The 25,381-nt window shown below is 36.4% G+C and overlaps 1 protein-coding gene across 1 annotated transcript; it reads right to left on the bottom strand.

Annotated features, from left to right (window-relative positions):
* Window positions 1-731: 731 nt before the first annotated feature.
* C11H11orf58 (chromosome 11 C11orf58 homolog) lies at window positions 732-24,649 on the bottom strand. The gene is made up of 5 exons (XM_043481393.1): window positions 24,195-24,649; window positions 18,982-19,065; window positions 5,545-5,605; window positions 3,898-4,007; window positions 732-3,186 (listed from the first exon to the last, which is right to left on the bottom strand). Exons 1-5 carry the CDS (start codon window positions 24,255-24,257, stop codon window positions 2,959-2,961), a joined length of 546 nt encoding a protein of 181 aa, XP_043337328.1. The 5' UTR covers window positions 24,258-24,649; the 3' UTR covers window positions 732-2,958.
* Between the last annotated feature and the right edge of the window lie 732 nt (window positions 24,650-25,381).

A 25,381-nucleotide genomic window follows, 5' to 3' on the forward strand; every position in this document is an offset into this window, starting at 1 on the left:
ATGAAAGAGAGGAAAGGAGACTCAGATCTAGTTATGCCCAAGGTCTTTGAGTTTATCACTAACTTGGTAGAGCTGGGATGTGACCTAGAAGAGTGGAGCACTTCTCCATGGTTGTCAAATTAGGTCGAAGTTTGGGGAATTTCTGCCTGATAAAACCTATTCTTTAATGTAAGCTAGAATGTAAGGACATGTCATAAAAGGAGGAAAGAGAGGGTCGCAAGTTTGAAAATAGGGGTTTTCAACAGTTAAGAACGGGAGAAGGGTTGACGGGAGAAAACAGTAAGGATAACAAGCAGTGTTGTTAATCAACATTTAGAAATACTGGTTTGTTCAGTTGGTGGTCTTTCTCCAGAAATAATCCATAGGAAACTGGATCACCCAGGGCTGTATTTCTAGGAATGTTATGACATTTAGGGAAGGTTATTTGGGTTACTGACAACAGGGACACTGAATGGATCACACAAAAAATCTAGACAGGGCTTATGAAACAGGTGACAACAGTGAAATGATCTGATTTGAACATACATAAAGGAATAGAGCAGTTACGGTTGGAGATAAGATTTCTACATTTGTGATTTCAGAGGTAAAGTTGTTTTTGGATACTGAAAGTATCCAAGATGTGGTTACTGTGGAGACAAAGCAATGGAATCACAGCCCTGCAGTGTTCATTGATGCCAACCAGGCAGCTGAAATTTACTACCTCAAAATTTACTCAAAAAATATGACCCACCTTTCTGCTCTCAAACCATTGTTTAATCAGAACAACAATCACGTCAGGCTTTTTTCTGTACCTTGAATTCTTCCAGGTTTAAAAAAATTACAGATATGAGAAGACTTTTACCTATTAATACACACAGGAATCTGTGTTCCTGAAAACCTTTACAATAGAAAGATCACTGGAACATCAGTATAATCAACACCTGGGAGAAGTATATTTCAGGTAAGAAAGTATCAATAGTAGGAAAAAGTTGCCATTCAACTTTCACCTCAATAGCATATTTCATTGCACAAAAGCAAATTGTATTTTCCCTTGTGGTACTTTAGTAGGGATATCAAAATGGCATAGTATCTGTCTTCCTTTAATCCCCTTCCCCCACAATTTAATAAAGAAAAACAAAAACCCAATGTTCATGCTTAAAAGACAGCCATGATATTTAATGTGGTGCTGGGCCACTGGGCCATATGGTCCAACAGATCTAAATTTAATCTGACCCTGAATTTTGTTAATGTCCAATAATAAATGAACTGGAGTAAGAATTTCTCTACTTGAAGATGAAGAAAAAAGGTCCTCCAGTGTAGTTATTTTAGAACAAGGCTCTTCTATTTATATAAGAACCGAGGCTTATTAATAACCCAGCATATTTAAATAAATTGATGAAAAGTCCTTTTTAAAATATAACACTGTTAAACATAAATCAGTTTTCACTTCTTAAATTAGTTGTAATAAGCAACCCTACAGGCTAGATATTTGAAAATCAATGGCCAAACTGAAATCTGAACAAACCCAAACTTGTTTAAACCAAATGCTATTTGTTAAATGTTGTACATTCTGTTTACTACCCACTGACTCAGTATTTTACTATATAGGGTAACACCTATTATAAAACAATGTGAGAAATAAGGAAAAAAAAAAATGTTGGGGGTGTGAAATACAAAAAAAACTTCAGGATGGACTGCATAATCCAGAAATCACCTGTTCTAGTTGCTATACTCCTTGAACATATTCTATATTTCAAAATGACATAGGAACTTTAAAAAAAAAAAAAATCCAACACATTAAACACATACTTAAGCATCTAGACGTATAACGGTTCAGCAAACAGGTTTAACTCAAGCCTTTGAACACATCACTTAGAAACATTAAGATTGTGAACCCAATTACTCAAACATCATTGACTAGCCCATAATGCAGTTTGTGTTAACCTGCTGTACAAATTAACCACATAATAGTAGTCAGATACTAATCTTACTCCAACAGAAGTAGTGATAAAATCAAAGCAATACTCCTTTTTGTAAGATAATTGGGATAACAGCACTGGGGTAAAATGAAGAGAATTTGTTTCAGATTCTTGTTCAATAAGTCTGTTCCTCATTTTTAGATAATGAGGATAAAGGTATTACAACCAAATATGGGAAACTGTTTTCTCTTTATTTAAGCACTAGGAAGGAAATTAACTTTGGTCACATATTACCTTAAAAAAAAAAGTTCCATTTTACATATTCCTAAATAGACAGGACCAAATGATCAGAGAAAAAATTTCTTCTGTAAAAATTGGCCAATTTTATATTAAAAAAAATCTCACATACAGTATCATTCAAATTATATAAAGACTGCTTGGGATCATAACATTCCAAATATATGACAACTGCAACCCCAACCTAACAGGTTTGAAAAGTATTTGCTCTCATGTTGCTTTGGTCCGAAAGACTAGAGCTGAATCAGTAAGAGTAAACTAAGTTCCTAATCTTTTGCCAGCATTAATTTAGACTGTTATTGGCAGCAGAAATATCCATGATGAATAGTTCTACTATGAGAAAGTATAATAAAAGAATATTTCCCATGAACACATCACAGTACCAGATAAAACTTTTATAAGAGAAAACATGAAGAAACAAAAAAAGATAAACAGCTACCACACAAAAAATACTGTTTCCCCCATAACTATATCTGAAGGGGTAAAAAGGTGATATTAGAGATTTTTGATGATGCTAACATGAAAAGAAGTTGAGTATTGTATTTATTTCTTATTTTATACAACTCTTACTCTTTACAAAAATGGTTATAGTCATGCCCATAAAAGTGTAACCCATGGCATCTGAAAGCAAACACTCTTTGTAATTATTTAAAAGGGCCTTTTTAAAAATTATAATACAAAGGTCTGTGCTCTATAAGCAGTCCTCCACTGTGCATTATAACAATAAGGCTTACTTTTAATACAAAGACTAAGTGTTTGGGAGTTATGAGCCACTGGATTTAACAAACATCATCTTATAGTTGCTTTTTGCGTCTTTTTTGTTTTTGGAATCCTCCACTTCATCAGGGTGCTCAGTAGCTTGGAGCTCTTCAGTAGATTCTTCTTTCTCTGACTCTGAATCACTTTCAGAGTCATCTGGACTTTCAGGATCAGGTGAATCATCATCATCATCATCTCCAGCCACATCACCTTCTCCATCATGATCATCTACCTAAAAACATCAACCAACAGCCTATTAAAATAATCCAGTACAAAAACTGGAAAAGACCCTCATTTTTGTCTCACTCCCTAGCCATTATATTAACAGTTTAAGAACAAAGGCTGCCTAGGGAAGAGCTGAGGGCTCAGGCATCTCTAGCTGTTTTATAAACTTGAGTAGGATTTTTGCTTAAGGGCTCTGAAGACCACCACCTTTCCTTCCCTCCCTAGTTTGAAATTAACATTGTCTTCCTGATGGAAACAGTACTTTTTTTTAAGAATAAGGCAAGTTAACCACTGATTCACGGGAATGCTGAAAACAGTTACCAATGTTTTGCATATTACATTATTTTGGAGTAATGAACCAGTAGTTATATGGAACGACGTGACATAGGAAACAACTGAGAAAACTCTCCTAATGAGTATTTACATGAAATATTTCATCTAACTTGTGAGTACATTGTTCATGCCTACTTAAAATGTGCCCTAATGATTCTTTAAGCAGAATGTACATTAAGCTAGTATCAAAAAACATATTTCAAAAACTCTCAATATCTCTTCTCATTATCTACAAAGACCTAGTTTGGCATATAAAAATATTTTAAGTAACTATATAAAGAGAGGTTTCTACATAGGATTCTTGGTTGCTAGAGTAATTTAACAGAAATAAGTGATATCAAATTGGAATTATCTTTCCACTTAATGAAAATATGTTAATTACTACCTCACTGAAGCCAAGTCCACAATGTCGTCGATATCTTCCTGATAATTTACTGTCCATACTTTGTTGATATTGAGACTCCAGTTCTTCATTAATTTTCTTGTCTTCTTCCCCTGTATGTCCAGTGTACTTTGATTATGTTTCAGTCAAATTAATAGAAATATTTGATTACACAAAAAACCCATAATACAGATGCTATTATATTTAGGGCTGATTTCTCTGAGTAATTTTACAGTGAATTTTGTGAATGGGTTTATATACCATACATAGTTACCTAACAGACAAAATAACTTACTTCTTTAGTAACTACTTGAACTAGAAGCTGTTTTATTAAAGATGAAAAATTTTTCCATGTGATAATTCATACCAGATAAGGAATTCTCAGAATTGCCTGAAGTTTAGATACTGTAAATATTAATTACTAAGGATTTTGGGTGTCATGTTTTAGTTAATATGGTCTAATAATGGTTCTTCTGAAAGTGAAAGTTTCCTCCTAGTCATAGAAAAACACCTCCAACAAACAACAGCTTCTGTCTTTGAACACAAATAATGAAAAGGCACCTGATTCTGTTCAGAAAATGGCTAAATAAAATGACCTTGGAATTGGCTCTCCTTATGCCTTTCTTTGCATATCAATTTACTGAACCAATATATCATGTGACATTTGACAAATACATATACTTTTAACATATACTCTGTTGTAAGTTATGAAGCAGAATATTAAACAACCATCTATAAACTTACCACCCAAGGACTAAAATATTACCAATACCATTGGAGCTTTCTGTACGTGGCATTTTAATTTGTAAATACAAGAAAATAACTTCATATTTTAAAAGAATAAGTGCAACAGTTAAATACATTTCCATTCTGCTAAAGTTCAGACTCTTTAGCCTTTTGTAGCAATGCAGATTAATTTGAAGTAACTGTTCAACACCAGAAAAATAAAATGCCTATTAATTTCTAAAATATGCTACATAATCTAGGTCAGTATAAAGTTAATTTAAATGACATAAGTAAAGCTTTTCTTAAATGTATATGGGTATTGTGCCCTGTTGTTAATAATGTCCAAGATCAGGGTCAATATTAAATGGGAGAAAAATTTTCAGCACACCGAATTCAAATCCAAATTCTAATTCATTTTCAGTTTTTAATTTAAACCCCCCCCAAAATTAAAAGAAAAATTCATTTCTTCAGGTCTTCCAATGAGTTTATGCTCTTCAAAGATCTCAGAGCAAAACTTAGTGAATAAACTAAAAACCAGTATAATATGCCAACTATAACACTGTATAGTAAATAGTATACAAAATATATGTAAACTCTAGAAACTACAATTGGCAAGATGAGGCATAAAACCTCACTACAATTAAAATACTACATGTTGTAAATTTAGTAAAAATGAAAACAGAAACAAGTCAGGTTCTTGGTTAGAATATCATATTAATGTAAACTCTTTCAAATCCTTCATCAGAGTATATACTGTTACATGATACATGTAACATGTTTACATATACAACATTTATTTCTAACATGTTAATCATCAGAACTAATCAACAATTATACACAGAAGTTAGAATATCCCAAAATATATGCAAGTATTTCACATTCCAAATTTAGCACCTCCACTTTAATTATATTTTACCTTCTTACCTGTGCGGAAGTGAGATGTGGATTTGTGATCTCCTATAACAAGACGACCAGTATGTTCTTTCTGTGAGAAGAAGGAAATGTATTAGAATTTGAAACCACAGATTTAACATAATTATTGCCTATGTGCCTGATGCTGAACTTACATTCTTGCATGGATAGGGATGGGGAGGGGAAACAAAATCAATAAGTAAATTATAGTTATGTCTGAAGGCAGTGTCATTACAATAAACTAAGCAGAGGATGGGGACAGAAAGTATGTAGATTTTAAACAAGATAGACAGATAACTAGAAAATTGGATCAATTTAAACATTTTCTTTTCTAAAATGCCAATTAAGAATTGTTTATGTCTCAGGCATATATCATGGAGAAAAAGCAAATCAGATTATTTAGCTAAATAAAGATAATGAACAAAATGACAGAAATCTAAAATATAAAAAATAAGAATCATTACTACTTAGCAACAGACCATAAACAGCTAGCTCGTTACTTCTGACTACAAAAACCACTCTTTCAAACTATGAAAAAGCACAATTTAAAACAATCTAGTCCTATACAACATAAAGATAAATCTAACTCAAAGTTACCAACTCATTAGCTTACATAATTAGTCTCAATTTATCAGTTCCAATCCATTCTTTATGGTTCATACTTAGTTTTGAAACCAAACAGGAGCCTGTGGGGCTCTTGGGCACAGAAACCTTTCTGTGTCCCTCATTTCTTGCTTGTAGGAAAGAAACTCCAGCCTCCCTGACCTTCCTTGAGTTCCAAAGGGCAGATTCAAATAGAGGCTAAACAGAGAAGGGAGGGGATGCAGAGTGAAGAGCAGTCAAGAAACAGTGTAGCCTTTGTGCAGGGTCTCAGTTCCATCTCAAGAAACACAAACAACAGAATCTGAGTTCTTTACATAACTAAACCCCACAAACAAGATGTTAGCATTCCTCATTCCAGATTAAAGGAACCAGAGAAGCTCTCCAAGAGACCACCTTAGGCCAGATTAAAGGGATCACAGAAACTCATATCACCTGAGGCCAGATTAAACAAGTGTAGGTCCTGTACACATCCTGAACACCAATCACAACCCCTGCAACAAGGTGATGACAGCAAGCATACACTGAGGAAAGATGCAGCAATCATCCATACTAAAAGCAGCCTTCACACCAAAAATATTAGACTCATGGGCTATACAGGGATATTTCCACATAAAAACAACCCTTTAAGACCATAGCAAAAAACTGCAGGGGGCCAGGGTTTGATTCCTGGTCAGGGAACTAGAATCCCACAAGCTGTGCAGCACAGTCAAAAAAGGCCCGAGAGAGTTACTTACAAGGAAAACCTCGTAAGTCTATCAGCTGACTTCTCTACAGAGATGCTGCAGGACAGAGGGAGTGGCAACATAAATTCAAAGTCCTAAAAATCCCACAACCTAGGATACTCTACACAGCAAGATTATCATTTAGAAGGAGAAAGAATTTTTCAGACAAGCAAAAACTAAAAAAAAATTTGTGAAAGCAACGATAATTAACATGAATAGCAAAAGGCTTATTTAACAGGAAGACGTAAAAGCAGACAGACATCAAAATCATAAAATATGGGGGAGGGAAGTTAGAAAATGTAGATTCTTATTGGAATGTGCTTGAACCTATGACTACCAGTCCAAAGCAATGAGATATAACAATGGGTTAAAACCATTTGAAAAATGAGAAAGACTAACAACACTCATCTTTATATCCTTAACTCTGTCCTAGGCAACAAGTTGAGGCTGCTTCTAACTGGCATTGTTCACAGTATTTTCTTTAAAACTCATGCCAAGGGTACAATCAATGTAACCTAGTACATTTCTTTCCTCATATGGGATTTGGTGTGTAACCTGGCAGAAAGCATTTTCACATTTCTTAAGTATGAAAATGTTTAAACCCATAAATATTAAGGTACTTGTTCAAATTGTTTGTTTAGTTTTTTCACTAATAAATCTGATATATGTAATTTTTGCTATAAGAAATTTTATTTAAAAAACACCTTGAAAAACAGGGTAACTACAAAACAAAAACATACAACAAATTCACAAAAACCAAAAAAAAAAAAACAAGAGAACTCAAATGTAACACAAACAAAAACTATCAAAACACAACAGGACAAACAAAAAGAAAGGAACAAAGAGAAATACATTCTCAACTGGAAAAGAAGGTTTGAAATGGCAACAAATATCTACCAACAACTGCCTTAAATACAAATGTACTAAATGATACAATCAAAAGAATGCAGACTGGACTAAATGAAGAGGCTACCTACCATAATGCTGCCTACAAGAGACTCTCTTTAGGGTGAAGGATACACAGATTTGAAATTGAGAGGATGGAAAAGATATTTCATGGAAATAGAAATGACAAGAAAGTGGAGGTAGCAATACCCATATAAGAAAAAACAGACTTTAAGACAAAGTCCATAAAGACAAAGGATACTATAAAATAATAACAGGATCAATACAAGAAGAGGCTATTACAGTTGTTAACATATACACACCCAATAAAGGAGCACATAAATGAATAAAAACAAAATACTAACAGACATAGGGAAGAATTGATGGAAATACAATAGGAGACTTTAATATAAGTGGACAGATCTTACACAGAATCAATGCAGCAACAGATCCTAAATAACACAACAGAACAGTTAAGACTCAATTGATACTTATAGGCCATAACATCCAAAAAATCAGAATACACATTCTTTCCAAGTGAACATGGAACATTCTCTGGGGTAGGCCACATATTAGGAAACAGAACAAGGCTTAACTAATTTAAGAAGATAAAAATTATTTCAAGGGTCTTTTCTGACCACAATGGCATGAAACTAGAAATCAATGACAGAAAGAGAAACAAGAAAAAAACAATTATATGGGGACTAAGCAAGATGGTATTAAAAAAACCAAGGTGTCAATGATGAGATCAAAGAGAAAATTTTAAAATATCTTAAGGCAAATGAAAATGAAAACATGGCCAGACCAAATCTGTGGGATGCAGCAAAAGCAGTCCTAAGTAAGAAGTTAACAGCAATATAGGCCTTCCTTAAAAAGATAAATCTCAAATAAACAAGTTAACCTACCGCCTAAAATATTTAGAAAAACAAAACCCGAAGTCAGAAGAAGAGGGTAAATAATAAAAGATGAAGAGGGTAAATAATAAAAGATGAAAAGGAAACAGGGCTTCCCCAGTCCCTCAGATGGTAAAGAATCTGACTGCAATGAAATATGACTCAGGTTCAATCCCTGGACTGGGAAGGTCCCCTGGAGAAGGGAATGGCTACCCACTCCAGTTTTCTTGTCTAGAGAATTCCATGGGCAGAGGAGCCTGGTGGGCTACAGTCCATGGGTTTGCAAAGAGACAGACATGACTGAGACTAACAATTTCACTTTTTCACTTTCAAAGAGAAAATAGAGGCTTTTTAAAAATGGGGGGAGGGGAGGGGAATCAACCAAGAGCTGGGTTTTTTTGAAAGGGTAAACAGAATCAACAAACCTCTGGCCAGGCTCACCAAGAAGAAAAGAGAGGACCCAAATAAAATAAGAAATGAAACAGGAGAAGTAACAACTAATATTGCAGAAATACCAAAAAACCTTAAGAGAATACTATCAACAATTATATACCAACAAACTGGACAACCTAGAAAAAATGGACAAGTTTCTAGAAACATACAACACACCAAAATTGAATCAAGGAGAAACATAAAAATTTCAACAGACTGGACACTGGAAGTGAAACAGAATCGGTAACTTAAAAAACTCACAACAAACAAAAATCCAGGAACTGATGGCTTCTGAGGAATTCTAATAAACATCAAAGAACTTATTCCACTCCTTCTCAAACTCTTCCAAAAGATTAAAGAGGAGGGAAATTTCCCAAAGTCATTCCGTGAAGCCACCATCACCCCGATACCAAAACCAGACAGAGGTAACACACAAACAGAAAATTACCGGCCAATATCACTGATAAACATAGACGCAAAAACCCTCAACAAAATACTAGCAAACTGAATACAATAATACACTAAAAAGATCATGCAACATGATCAAACAGGATTTATCCCAACAATGCATGGATTTTTCAATATCTGCAAATCAATCAGTGTGATATGCCACATTAATTGAAGAATAAAAAACTACACAATCCTCTTGTGAATGAAAGATATGGCCTGCCATATCAATAAATAAAGGATATTTTGGCTATCAAGTCAGCAGCCACCCCCATTTGTGCACCCTGAGGGGATTTGGGATGGAGAAAAGCAGGATACCGGCCCTAGGTATCTAAGGTGCATATCAGAGGAATGATTTCAGTGAGTCTAAACTCTTATATTTTCCCATTAAATCTTCCCCGAAAAGCATTAAATTCATTAACTTGACATGTCTGGTTTTCCTTAGTTTCTTTAAAGAACAGTAATCTTTTGATGTTTCGACTATCTATAGTTTTTGTTGCAAAAATGTCTATATATCCCTTACCTCTTTGGAGGAGTAATTCAGAGCAATATGAGAGGCTGACTTAAGTCCACAGAAAATTTGCCAAATAAAACATAATTCTCAACTTTTAGGTTATGTATTTTTCCCAGTGGACAGTTTTGGTGACCAGGAAGGGACACAGAGAAGATGCCTCTCTTTCGTCTGAACGCTGTGAGGAACTGAGGCCTTGACCACAGAGGCCTTGTGCCCATCCGTCTCCTTAGGGAGTGCAGACGAATTTGGATGAGTCTCTTTGGGTGAGTCTCTCCCGGTTCCTGATGATGATGAATTATATTTGATGGTGTCTAACAGGTGCCTCAGAGAAGGCAATGGCAACCCACTCCAGTACTCTTGCCTGGAAAATCTCATGGACGGAGGAGCCTGGTAGGCTGCAGTCCATGGGGTCGCTAAGAGTCAGACACGACTGAGTGACTTCACTTTTCACTTTCCTGCATTGGAGAAGGAAATGGCAACCCACTCCAGTGTTCTTGCCTGGAGAATCCCAGGGACGGGGGAGCCTGGTGGGCTGCCGTCTATGGGGTCGCACAGAGTCAGACACGACTGAAGCGACTTACCAGCAGCAGCAGCAGCAACAGCAACAGGTGCCTGGCTCCCCAACTGAAAGAGAGTGGCTCCCCCTAGTTGAAAGGTACTAAGGGAGCCCAGATGAAAGACCCTGAGAGAAAGTGCCCTCTACCTGAGACACTGGGGGAACTCAAAGGAAAGACACTGGGATTTCCTCAACTGAAAACATACTGAGCAGTCCTGGCTGAATGGTTGGGTTAAGAGGCTGACCTGATTGATGTTGTCCTCAAATTGGCTACCTTAATAAGAATCTGTTGGGATAAAAGTGCAGTAGTAAATCTGAGAGAAATTCAACTTTAAAATAGGAAACAGACTCACTCAGAGAAATGAGGGGTGTCAGAAAGCCAGCCTCTGACTAATACTCCAGCCAGATTCATGTACATACAGAACTCACACCTGCAAGTAAATAAAGGAGTCTTGCCCTGAAAACAACTAAATGGAACTCGTTTATTGTATATGCACTTAAGTTAGAAAAAGTCAGCATGAAAAAAAAAAAAAAACCAGAATTCTGACGTTAAAAAACAAAAGCCCTTCTAGGGGGATTTGCATTTATTTTTTCTTCTCTGTCTTTGAGATATAAATGTTTTACCTGATCTTCAGGCCTTTTCTTTTTGTGTTTTGAGCACTTGGTCCCTGTCATCCAAAAGGTACACAAATGGTGTACATTTAGCAGCCAGTCAAATAGACTGAGATTCTGAGCAGTCTTTTGTCTGAATTTACCAACTCACAGGGGGCTTTTTGGATTCTTAGCCTTCACTGCATCACTCGTTGAGTGAAGGCCTTTACTTTCTTAGCCTTATTACTGAGAATAAACTTTCTGGGTCTGTTTAGGTGGCATCAGTCACACTCTCTTGTGGAGAACCCTCTTGTGTTATTGGTTTAAGTTACTATTAAGATACATCTCACAACAACCAGATGATCAATCCTTTAAATTGGAGAAACTTTAAATATCTAAAATTTTAGAGAGCTCTTATTATAAACAGGATTCCCTGGTGGCTCAGTGGTAAAGAATCCACCTGCCAATGCAGGAGATGCAGCTTTCATCCCTGGGTTGGAAAGATCCCCTGAAGAAGGAAATGCCAATCCACTCCCTATTCTTGCCTGGGAAATCTTGTGGACTAAGGATCTCGGTGGGCTACAGTCCATGTGGTTGCAAAAGAGCCAGACATGACTCAGTGACTAAACAACATTATAAATACGTGTTTTCTTGATACCTATGGGAAAAAAAATGAAAAGGTAGGGAAAAAAACAGTATATAATGGTAAACTCTAAGAACACCCTTAGTTTAATAAACACAAAAAACTAGTTTGGAGAATCTTATTTTGGTTTCTGCTTCCCCTTAATGGATCTTACAGATGCTGATAAAAGCATTAGAATAATTAATATTAATTAGGTTGATTAACAGAAAAATAAGAAAAAAATCAAAGTGAAAGTCTAGAGACTATTTCCCAACAAGGTAAAAATTTTAAAGGAATTTATCCCAAACGGATAAAGAAATGTTTAGATAAATGATTATTTTTAAATGGGATAAATATGTCAAAGGGATTAAAACAAAAGATTCTCAAACAACATTACCTAAGTTTCAATGTGTCAAAGAGATCCTCGCCCCAAAGTACTGGTCCCCAACAATAAAAGACCTCAAGTAGGTCTGTTCTATTTACTTCTGTTTAATATATATATATATATATGTATTTAAAGGATGGAAGAAAATTGCACTGAGATCCTGATCAACAATTACTTGGGGAAATGAGCCAATTTATCAGCTTCAAAGATTGAGAAAAGGGCCCGAGTCACTTGTCTCAACCCCTCACTGAGGACTCCAGAGACTTTTATACAAAATAGATAAAATGGTTGGAGGATAAAAGAAAGGAAAGCTTCTAGGACTCCCTGTAAGACCAAGACTTCCTGACGGAATCCTAATAAAAACTAGAGTCAAAGGTGTTAAAGTTGACAGAATTGAGGTGAAAGTTTATGAAAATTGGTATTTATGTTCACCAGTATACAGAATGCTACATAAAAGACAGTTCATAATTGCTTACTTTGTAGTATTCACTAGAAAAAGCTTTCAAGAGTTAAGAATCCTAATTTAATACAAAATTAAAGCTACTACAAATAATTAAAAAAACAGTCCAGTATGCTGGAAAAGTAAGATGTGTGTTAAGAACAAAAGAAGTTCTGAGGATTAGATTTGCATTTTGATAAGAGAAAAGAAAGTAACTCTTTCCTAGAAGTGGTTAGTTGTAGATGAGAAGAGAGACAAAATAATATAGATATAGAAAGTGATGGAAGGTTTGTGGAAAAGGAACTCTGAGTAAAGAATTTTGTACATGGTCAGGGCTGACTAAAATTAGACTGAATTACATAAATGGATTTTTCTAATAAAAGTAAGCTGGTACATGACTGAACTTGTTTCTTCTCTCTGTTGAAAGAATAAAGTTTTCTTAGGAAACTGCTTTTGACAACAGATTGTGTGAGTTTCTTTGCCTTTAGGTGATCTATATTTGCTTTGAAATCTTTTGTCACTGTGTCTAAGTACTGTTTCAGAATGACCTATGATCCTATTTGACCAAGTGTTGACAGTATGGACAGACTTCCCAAACATCAAATTCTAAAGTTCTCCTGAGCTCCATCTAACTCTGGGATGCTTCAAAGGGACCAAGACACCTCAGCGAGCAATGTCAAACTAATTAGGCTTATCAGGTATGTTAAATTACTTGAGAAGCATTGTCATGTAATTAGAGATGAACCTTATGTTATATTTTATGGATGCCATTAATAGATATTCCAAAATTTACATGAAATTACTAAAAATCTGAGATGCCCTGGTATAATGTTATCATTATAATTCTACTTATTATCTTAAAATGTTTTATGTTCAAAGACATACCCAAGTTCACTGTCAACTGCATTGTAGTCAGTTCTTTAACCATGCCATTTTAAGTCCTGTCATTTATGAACAGTCATTGTTTTCCTCTAATGCTTTTATAAAATGAAGATCTTCAAGAAGATTTATAAAAAGAACTTTTAAAAAAAAAGTAAGTTTCTGATAACTTTTAGATCATACCACTGAAGTAAGTAAGAAATGACAAAACTCTCATGTAAAACCTGATGACTTCATCCAGATCAACAGGCATTACATGGGACTGAATGAAATAATAAACATATAACTATGACTTTTGGGGGGAACATACTAGCTTTTCGTCTTTGTTTTCCAGAAAAACTTTTCCTCTATTATTCCATGATCTACAAGTTGATCAAATATTCCTTTATAAACAAAAATAAAACATTAATTGTTTATACTCTGTCTTTCTCTGCCGTGAAAGTGAAGTCGCTCAGTCATGTCCGACTCTGCGACCCCATGGACTGTAGCCTACCAGGATCCTCAGTCCATGGGATTTTCCATGCAAGAATACTGGAGTGGGTTGCCATTTCCTTCTCCAGGGGATCTTCCCGACCCAGGGATTGAACCCGGGTCTCCCGCGTTGTAGACAGATGCTTTATCGTCTGAGCTACCAGGGAAGCCCTTCTCTGCCGTACTATGACCTTATTAATGTTACCAACTATATTAATTATCCTGTCTAGTTTATAAGATCATCTATTGCATTACCTAATATGTAACCAGTTCTCCAAAAAAATTAATGATGGCAAAGTTATTAATGTTACCAACTATATTAATTATCTTGTCTAGTTTATAAGATTGTTTCTTGCATTACCCAATGTGTAACCACATCTCCAAAAAATTAATGATGGCAAAGGTCTTAAGACAGTTAATCTCACACTCACACACATGACTCCCTAGCACTGTTGGACAAAATTGGTCACAAAGTGCCTCTCAAATGTCGGCTGAATTTATAATCAAGAGGAAAGAAGAACTATGAATGAAAAATGTAGCCATGTCAGTAAACAAAGGACGCTGTAGCCATCAAGCTAGCAGCCACTGCATTCACTGCATTCACCACTTTGCTCCCCGTAGAGATTCAGAATGTAGAAAAGCAGGATACGGGCCCTAAACAGTTAAGATGCCTTTCAAAAGAATGATTTCAATGAGTCCAGACTTGTACCTCCCCACATGAAGTGTTAAATTCACTAACTTAAATATCAGATTTTCCCTAGTTAACAGTAATATTTTGATGTCCCAACTAATCCGGTTTTTGCTGCAAAACTGGCTCCTCCCTTACCTCTTTGGAGCAGTTGCTCAGAGCAATCTGAGAGGCTGCCTTCTGGGCTTAAGTACTCAGAAAATCCGCTGAATAAAATAATTCTCAACTGTTACGTTGTGCATTTTTTTCAACTGACAATCTCAGTAGATGAAGAAAAAACTTTTGCTAAAACTCAACATACATTTATGATAAAAACTCTTCAGAAAAGTGGGCACAGACGGAATCTACCTTAACATAATAAAGGCCATATATGACAAACCTACAGCTAACATAACACTCAAAGGTGAAAACTTGAAATCATTCCCCCTAAGATCAGGAACAAGACAAGGACACCCACTTTTGCCACTTTTATTCAGCATAGTACTGGGAATCCTAGCCAGAGCAATCATACAATAAAAAGAAATAAAAGGAATCCAAATTAGAAAGGAAGAAGTAAGCCTGTCACTGTTTGCAGATGACATGATACCATACATAGGAAATCCTAAAGACACCAGCAGAAAACTACTAGAGTTCATCAATAAATTGGGTAAAGTTGCAGACTACAAAATTAATATATAGAAATTGGCTGCATTTCTATACATTAACAATGAACTATCACAAAGAGAAATGAAAGAAACAATCCCACTTACCATCACATCAAAAAGAATAAGACACCAAGGAATAAACCTACCTAAACAAGCAAAAGAACTGTATTGAGAAGCCTAAAAGATGCTAATAGAAGAAATTGAAGACAACAGAAACAGTGGAAAATATTCTTGAATTGGAATAATTTATATTGTTAGTGACCATACTTCCCAAAGCCATCTACCAATTTAATGCAATCCCTATCAAATCACCAATGGCATTTTTCAAAAGAACTATAACAAATAATTTTAAAATTTCTGTGGCCCCAAAGAGCCAAAACAATTTTGAGGAAGAACAGTCAGAGGAATCGCACCCTCATTTCAGACTATTCTACAAAGTTACAGTAATCAAAAGTGTATGAAACTGGCACAAAAACATACATAGATCAATGGAACAGGATCAAAAGCCCAGAAATAATCCCATATACTTATGTCAATTAATCTATGATAAAAGAGGCAAGAATATACAACAGAGAAACAGTCTCTTCAATAAGTGGTGCTTGGAAAACTGGACAGCTACATGCATGTGAATGAAATTAGAACATTCTCTAACACTGTATTCAAATATAAACTTGAACAGGATTAAAGATACAAGTAAATTACAGCACTATTTATTTCACCTGTCTCTCAGGGTAATAGAAATAAAACAAACAAGTGGGACCTAAAAAAACTTGAACTTAAAAGCTTTTGCACAGCAAAAGGAAAGGAAAGGAAAAAGCAAAGCAAAAGCAAAGTGGGCACAGACGGAATCTACCTGAACCTAATAAAGGCCATATATGAAAATGAAAAAACAATCTATGGAATGGGAGAAAATGTTTGCAAATGATGAGACCACCAAGACATTAATTTCCAAAATGTACAATAGTTCCTATAGGTCAATAGTTCCTATAGGTCAGTATCAAAAGAAAATCCTGACCCAATCAAAATACAGGCAGAAGATCTAAACAGACATTTCTCCAAGAAGACTACAGATGGCCAAAAGGCACATGAAACAATGCTCAACACCACTAATTATTAGAGAAACTCCAATCAAAACTACAAGGGGGTATCACCTCACACTGGTCACAAAGGTCATCATCAAAAGATCTACAGCCAATAAATGCTGCAGGGGATGAAGAGAAAAAGGATCCCTCCTGTGGTGCCGGTAGGAATGTAAATGGAGAACAGTATGGAAGTTCCTTAAAAAACTAGAAATAGTTACCATATGATTCATAAATCCCATTCCTGGGCATATATACAAAGAAAACTACCTCAAAAAGATATAAACACCCCAATGTTCATAGCAGCAGCATTTACAATAACCAAGTCATGGAAGCAACCTAAATGTCCATCATTTAGGTGAATGGATAAAGATGTGGTGTGTATACATATATACATACATACAGGAATTATATATATGTACAATAGAATACTACTCAGCAATAAAAGAATGAATAATGCCATTTGCAGCAACATGGACAGATCTAGATATTATCATAGTAAATGAAGTCAGACAAAAACAAATATATCACATGTGAAATCTAAAAAAATATACAATGAACTTATTTACAAAACAGAAACCAGACTTACAGACATAGAAAACAAACTTACGGTTACCAAAGGGCAAGACGGGTGAGAGGGATAAATTTGGAATTTTAGACACAAACTCTTACATATAAAATAGACAAACAATAAGGTCCTACTATATATGTATATAGCACAGGGAACTATATTCAGGATCTTGTAATAAACTATAATGAAAAAGAATCTGAAAAACAGATATGCATAACTAAATCACTCTACTGTATATTTGAAACTAATACAAAACTGTAAATTATACTTCAATTAAAAAAAAAGAATACCAACTGAAAAAAATATTGTTCACTAAAATTAGCGGCTCAGTGGTGAAGAGTTTGCCTGCCCTTTCAAGAGACTTGGGTTCAATCTCTAGGTCAGGAAGATCCCCTGGAGAAGGGAATGGTAACCCACTCCAGTATTTTTGCCTGGAAAATCCCATGGACAGAGCAGCCTGGTGGGCTACAGTCCATGGGGTTGCGAAAGAGTCAGACACAACTTAGCAACTCGACAATAACAGCAAAACTGTTCATTAAAATTTGACTCTGCAAAGCAATCTTTTTTTTCCCCCCAGTTATTTTTATTAGTTGGAGGCTATCTGCAAAGCAATCTTAACCAATCAAGTGTGAAGATATACAGTAGATAACAAATCATCCTATTGTGAAATCATGCCACATTCTCCATACCCAAAGATGATCCTCCTGAAAAGCTTCAAGCATTAATGTTTGTTGCCCTACATATTATTAGCACAAAAGCAAATCAATAATTAAGTAGATTGCTGCTTTAGATTGCAGGAAATATGTAACAAGATTTGAATATATGCAATGGCATCGAGTTACTCTAAGATGATAGCACCGTGACTAAAGTATCAGTTATAATCTTTGCTATCAAAGAATTTAATGTATCTTATACCCATTTATCAGTAGCCAAATTTTTTCTTTTTTTTTTTAAATTGTTCAATCTGTCCTCCACCTTACTCCCCCTCCTCCTCTTTTACTGAGATATAACTGACCACTGGTGGTTAAATTTCATACATTTTATGTTAGGCTGTTCTTTCAAGGTACTTAAAGAAATTTAAGTCTACTAGATTGAGTATACTCCCTAAACTATTACTTTATATATCCTTAGAAAATTTATTTACATGAACCAAGAAAAACTTCAGACTACTTTCTATGACAAATCACAAATTATTGGAAATCTGGACTAATGTAGATACAAATGCTTCCTTCGTATAGGTCCTAACATCTTACATGATCTTTCCCTATGCCCAACTTCACTGTTCTAGTCTGGCCAACTCTTAATCCTCTCAGATTCAGATCAATTCTATTTCTGGGAAGCTTTCTTGTGCTGCTAAGCAAGAGTTAGCTTCCCCTGTCTGCTGATTTCGCAGCATGTGCATAGCTCTTCCATAGTAATTATAATTCTAGATTGTCATTATCTGGTATCCTCCAGCACATGATGACTGCAAACATGTGTTACTGATCTGTGTGATCCCATCCTGCTCCTCCAGGACCTAGGACAGTGCTTGGCATGTATTAGACAGTCAACAGTCATTGGTAAAATGCATGAATGCATCCTCATATGAATAAGAAAAACAAAGGCAAAGGACAGAATTCAAGTTTTTGATAAAGGCTATTCCTTTGGCCACTACTTAAAGAGCTGGACAAGCTATAAAATATGAAAGATTATTCTTTGTAAGATCTACCAAATGGTCTGCCCAGAAGTATCAAATTATTAGGATAACAGCAAATCACAACTTTTGCCTTTTCTTTCTTCCACAGGAGTCTACTCAAACAAATTTTTTTTCTCTATATATTCTCTAAACACTATCACCCAGTGGCACAGAGAAACCTAGAAGCAGCTCAATTAGGTCAGTTACAGTTACAAAAAACTAAAGTAATCAGGCAGACCTTAAAATGTAAAGTAAAATGGAATCCGAGTGTATTCATTCTTTCTCACTTTACACACACAAAAAGGGCATTATTTTCACAGAAAAGATAAAAATGTATTCTGTCTGATGCTTACCTTTCCTGCTCCCATAAGTCTCAAGAACTTTTGCTTTCTTTCTTCATTACCTAAGTCTGCTGCCTCCCAATTGCTAGATCCAAGCTGGAAAAGAAATAGACCAATTAATTTTTTCTGTATAATAATAAATATTAAGAAAACTTAGAAAGAGTCCACTAGTAAATCCCAAGTTTTCTCCTCCCTCCTACTCCCATCAGTTTTCACTATAAACTAGACTCATTCTTGATTAAGAAGTTAACCATATGCATTATATTTGATTTTAAAAATATTTATTTTCTGTTACCATAAGGCAAACTCCTTTAGTTCTTTTGAAGCCAGAGATCTGGGTTTCAAAAGTTTACACCTGTAAGAATTACCTAGAGGACTGGTTAAAACACAAACTGCTGGACTGTACCTCAGGAATTTCAGATTTAGTACATCTGGGGTGGAGCTCAAGGATTTATTTCACTTCCAACAAATTCTTAAGAGACGCTGATGATGTTGACCACACTTTGAGAGCTACTTAGAGCCGTACAGGGCCCAAGGGTACCTAATACTTTGAACCTAGAAGACTGCCACAGCTGTTAACTGAAGTTAAAAACTGGCTATAGTAATATTCTAAAGAACAGTATAACTTCAGGGTCAACTGGACCCATTTTTAGTTTCTTTTTTGAACAGCTTCTGTTACTTCTAAGGACTAGTATGTTAGGACTTTTATTCTTTAAGGTCTTCCAAAGAAGAAAGAGAATATTTACTATTTTTTTAAAAAAAGAACAGAACAAAACCCATCCTATCTTGTAATTATCAAATGGGTCTATTGAACCTTTTTATAAATCTAATAAATATTATGGAATCCTAGCAATATTTTTCCCTACATCTTGAAACAAATGTAAGAATCATTTCATTATAATTCATTAATCATTCCCAATTATGCTAAAAATGACTAAAATAATAAGAAAAGTTATCCCACCGTGTTGTCCAAAGAATTGCATCATCTTTCAAGAAGACATCCCCTCTCTGTTGTATGCTTTAACTTTCTTTGGACACAGTTGAAAATTTTACATTTCTACCCATAATGGCAACTGAGTTTAAAAAAACCTAGAAACTGACAGGAGATATTTCATAACTATTACATGGATTAGAAGATGAATCAGAGAAGGCAATGGCAACCCACTCCAGTACTCTTGCCTGGAAAATCCCATGGATGGAGGAGCCTGGTAGGCTGCAGTCCATGGGATAGCTAAGAGTCGGACAAGCCTGAGTGACTTCACTTTTCACTTTCATGCAATGGAGAAGGAAATGGCAACCCACTCCAGTGTTCTTGCCTGGAGAATCCCAGGGACCTGGAAGGGGGCGGGGGGGGCGGGGCCTGGTTGGCTGCCCTCTGTGGGGTCGCAGAGAGTCAGACACAACTGAAGCGACTTAGCAGCAGAAGATGAATGCAAAATGACGACTAGGGTATACACTCTAACGATAATGGCAAACTTAACTGCAAAAATCTCAAACTATGAGTTTGGGGATGATGAAATACTAGATTTCCCCAACCCAGAAGTCAATGAGAGAGAGAACTTTTCTCCAACCTGGAAGTCAATGTGAGACGAAGAAAAAAGACCAAAAAAGAAATCTGATACTTTCATCTAGAAAGCCATTCAACAGGCTTCATCTTGCAATACTGCAACAATAGCCTGGACCATCCCATTTTTTCTAGAGATATGTAACAATTTCCTCTTTTATGATATTTGTACACCAAAACTTATTTGATATAGTTTGTAAGTGGACAAATATTAAGGGCTGGTGACTAGAAGGAATACAGAAATGAAAGCATTCACTGAGTTGATCATTTCAGTTGAGTTTATAATCTAAAAATGAAAATGCTGTATAATTATAGAGAAAAGAAGCCAACCCCCTTTCTACACAAAACTGTGAGAAATGAAAGCGTTTCAAAAAAATTCTTCAGGTATCATATTTTGATGATGCAAATGCAAGAATTAAGATAAAGCTAAGATCTATTAAAATAGATCTGAAATCTGAAATTATGTTTCAGTTTCACACATGACAACTGATAAACAGTTAGCTATATTCAGAGAATGCTAAATATTTTGGGTATGCATTTGTATATACATATATGGTGGAAAAAACCAAGAAAATTTGGTTTGTTATGGTTAAGTTCTAGAATTTAAGTTATTAGAATTTCTAATAAAATTAGTTTTACAATCTTTTTCTTCTGAAAATTATTCATAAAAGACAATTAGAAGAATGCATATGTAAAACAATAATAGTCATCCTTTCTGGGCATAGGAGAGTTGAAATATCTGTCTCATATTGGACACCCACTTATGGTTCTTCTCAATTCCTTTTGGTGGCATGCTCTTCTGATTCCAGCCATCTAAGTCCCCAATCTTTACTTTTTCCCACCTGACATCTCATATTTTTTCATAGACTAGTTAGTTCTTAACTATTTCTGGCTCAGTATAGTTAAGAAAAAGAAACCCAAAACAAAAAACAAAGTATTAGTGAAGCTTAAGTTCTGATTCTCACTAAACACTTGTTCCTTGGACCTGATATTTAACTTTTAAATTTTAATTCTCCATCTGCCCAAAGAGTCTTTTTTGAAAGGCTGTCTTAAGAATACCAACACCTAAGAACTGCATACTGTTTCACAACTTACAAATCACTTTTCATTTACATTCTCTCAAGAGTCCATTTAATAAATAAGGACACTGAGGCAAAGAGGCTAACTGACTTGCTTCCATCCTCTGCTCTTTCCACATCATACTCTGTACATGATCAAATGAGACAGGATATATACAAGTAGTTTATGAACTACAGTTATAAAATATGTAAAATTAATTTAAAATAATTGTCTAAAAAAGCAAAACTTCCCCAAATTTCCTATTAAAAGAGCAAATATCTTCAATGCCTTACATAAATAACCCTATCATCTACAATTTATAATTCTAATTAAAAAAAAAATCCTGAAGTCCTTCCAGTTCTTCTTTCCAGGTGTTCCCATACAGTGGAAAGTACCTTGCTCAAGTGCTGCATTCTGAAAAGCACATGGGTGCCCACACATTCTTAGAGATTCTCCACCAGTTACTAAAGTCATCCTCCCTATTCATCCTACTTCCTAAAAGACAGCTTTCATTTCTCCACTCCAATCAAACCATTTTTAAGTTGGTTTCATCCTTAATACACTTATTATACAACGGCAGTCAATTTACCTCCTCTTCAGTACACACTGTAGTAACTCTTAGCATTTATTTCTACAATTGTCAGCATTTTCCAACAGTTGGATTCCATGATTTGTTACCCCCAATAAACATGAGGTGAGTGGGCAAAGAAAACTGATAATCTTTTAGGTCAGAGGAACATTAGAAACTGTTGACCACTTACATTTAATTTTCTAAACTTAGACATATATTTTAAAAATTTAAATATGTATTATTCTTAAAATAATAAAAACACAAGCACTTAAAGATAACTCCCAATCACCAACAAAAATAAAAATAATGTTAAAGAAACTGACTCAAAAATTACTGTCAAGGGACAAGTTACTACTGTATTGCACTAAAATACGGAATTCAGTTCAGTCCCTCAGTCGTGTCCGACTCTTTGCGACCCCATGAACCGCAACATTTATAGATAATGTGTTAAGGTCCTTGGACCTAATTCTGAACTGCAACTGTAACCACCTCTATCAAAAGGAATGCTCATAGGATTGGAAAAGGTCTTAAAGGTCATGTAGTTTACCCTGATCTCATCGAAAACTGTAGAGATTTAATTATTTAATCACTTTAACTTTGTTAAATTTTCTGTGAGTTTTCTGTGAAAATAAAAGATTATTTCGTTGATTCTAGCAAACAGGTGCCTGACATTCTAGCAATCCAGTCACAGTTAAATACCAGGAGGAAAACAGCGTAATGGTTTTTAAACCATAAACAGCACCCAGGTTACTCAAAAAGCCTAGATAAATTCCTGATAAGTACTGGCTTACTATATTAACAAGAAAATATCTCAAAGCCAATTGTAGGGAGGAACAGCGGGCACGAATAAATCTCACTATATAACTATTCATCCTCAAATCTTTACTGATTACTTATCTTTCTGCAGAGCTAAAATCAATTTCCGTAAAGAGCCTTACTATTCTGGACCTAACTCCACCATTTACCTGATGAAGGATGGGTCTTAACGTCATCTCATTGACTACAACTGATGCACCAACAGAGTTCAATGAGTCTTCTATGCTTCGCAAAGTAAAATATTACCAAAGGCACTGAACCGCACTTTAGAAAACAAAGAACTCTACACATTCAGAAATTGACAGCGCTCTAAATAACCGAAAGTAAACTAGTTATCCTCCCTTCATCATCCTTATCGATAACCTCTCCACCATCCCCCGCTCCCCAATTTTCCCGTCTACGTTTCCATGGCATTCATCCATTGTATGAAGGACCTAGTTTTAGGTTTACTGGTTACTGCAGTGTCCATGACACCGCGCTAGGAGCTAGTACAAATACACAAAAGGCCCAGGATAAACACCATAGTTATTCATCTTTTAATTCCCAACATCTGGCACTGCAGTAAATATTTAATGGTTTACTTCAAGGAATGAATGGCCTGCTATTTAAACTGACAACTGTGGGGGGAGGGAGAAGAGAAGTACTTGACATCAAAACGGGATTCTACATCTCAACGTCTCAGGCCTCAGCACTGTGCGCCAGTTCTCTCGGTACAGTTTTTCCGTTCAGCACTTTCTTGGTTTACTCTTAACAGTGCAGTTAATTTTAACTGTTACCATTACGTTGCAAAAATAATCCCGGCCAGAAAATCTGTCCAAATTTGCACGAACATCTCGACTTTATCACAGGAGGATTTTAAGCCTAAAACCAGCAGGATCTTGCCATCTCCTAGTAAAAACATCCATAAAGAAGCTTCAACAGCCCCCAAATGGGTGAACACGTACACTTCACTAAACTCTTTCACTTCTCGACCATTCAGAATTTCCTTCCTCGATTCCCCTTCCTATGCAGGTCTCTGGCTCTTAGCGGGTAGAACTCTACAAACAGTTCAACCCTAATTAAGAAAAGAGTATATTTCCCATTCTTCTGGGTCCTCCCCGCGGCTCTCCCTCTTCAGGTCACCTCAAGCGCTTCCTCCGTCTTCATCCACCCTTCCCCGCCTATCCCAATCTTTGGTAGGCCTCAACCCTCCACCACTCCGCCATTGTTATTTACATCGTCGTCTGGGGAGGCTGAACGCTTCACCCCGTGCGGATGGGACTCCCTGGCAGCACTCATCGTTGCGGACACCACAACGGGAAAGGTCGAACCCACTCGCCCGTTCTCCTCAGCCGCGACGCCAGCAGCCTGCAGCCTGCCACCGGCCCAAGCAGCAGCGCCACTCCACAAGGCAGAGTCCCTCCGGGCCTTGTCCTCCACAGTCGTCACTGCCGCGGGCGCTCGCTACCTCGGCGCACTCTGGGAGTTGTAGTTTCCTGGTTCACAACATACCGCCTGAACAAAGGAGATGGATGGGTGACTAAAACTACAACTCTCAGGAAGCCCAGCGGCGCCGCCAGCACTGTGTGGCGGGAGTGCCCTCCGAGGCTCCGCCTTCCTCGGCTAGTGGAGGTAGCTTTCCCGCGGATGGGTATGGCGGTGAGCGGCGTAATGAAGCTTCGTTGCTACAGAAAGAGACTTAGCCTGGGGTTTTGCATTTCACTGTGGGACGCTGCCCCTTTTACAAATCCATTCGTTACAGTTAAGCACTTGGGTTTAAATGTAATGTTTCAGGCTTATAGAACCTCTCGAGTAGCCTCACCCCCAAACAAAAACCTTTCCGGAAAAAAATATGGCTCCTACCATTTCCCCTGTGGTGTTCGCTATGGCTCGTAGTGAATTTCTAAACCGGCGGGGCTGCTTTTAGAAGATTCCGGACAAACATTTTCCCGCTTTCTCATTCTCACTGGGATGAGTTTAGTATTGGTGTTAAATGCCAGTTAATTGGCCAGTATTGAAACTAGGCTCCACCTGAGGAAAATCTAAGCTTTTAACGCTGCTTTATGTGAAGCAGGAGTGACCCTCTCCAACCTCGCTTCTGGTATGTAGGTTTTGTACTTTGAGGGCCTTCAGAAAGTGAAGTCCATCTCTGCGAGAGAGCCCTGTAGCTTTTCCTTTTAAGAAATAATTTACTTTAGAAGGAAATTGAGGTGAAATTCACATCATGTAAAATCAACCATTTTATAGTGTTTAGTTGCCTGCCTGTGTGCTAAGTCGCTTCAGTCATGTCCGACTCTTTGTAGTGGACTGTAGCCCTCCAGGCTCCTCTGTCCGTGGAATTCTCCAGGCAAGAATATTGGAGTGGGTTGCCATTTCCTTCTCCAGGTGATCTTCCTGACCCAGGGATCAAACCCGCGTCTCTT

Source organism: Cervus canadensis, chromosome 11 (genome assembly GCF_019320065.1).
Source record: "Cervus canadensis isolate Bull #8, Minnesota chromosome 11, ASM1932006v1, whole genome shotgun sequence".
NCBI classification, from domain to species: Eukaryota; Metazoa; Chordata; class Mammalia; order Artiodactyla; family Cervidae; genus Cervus; species Cervus canadensis.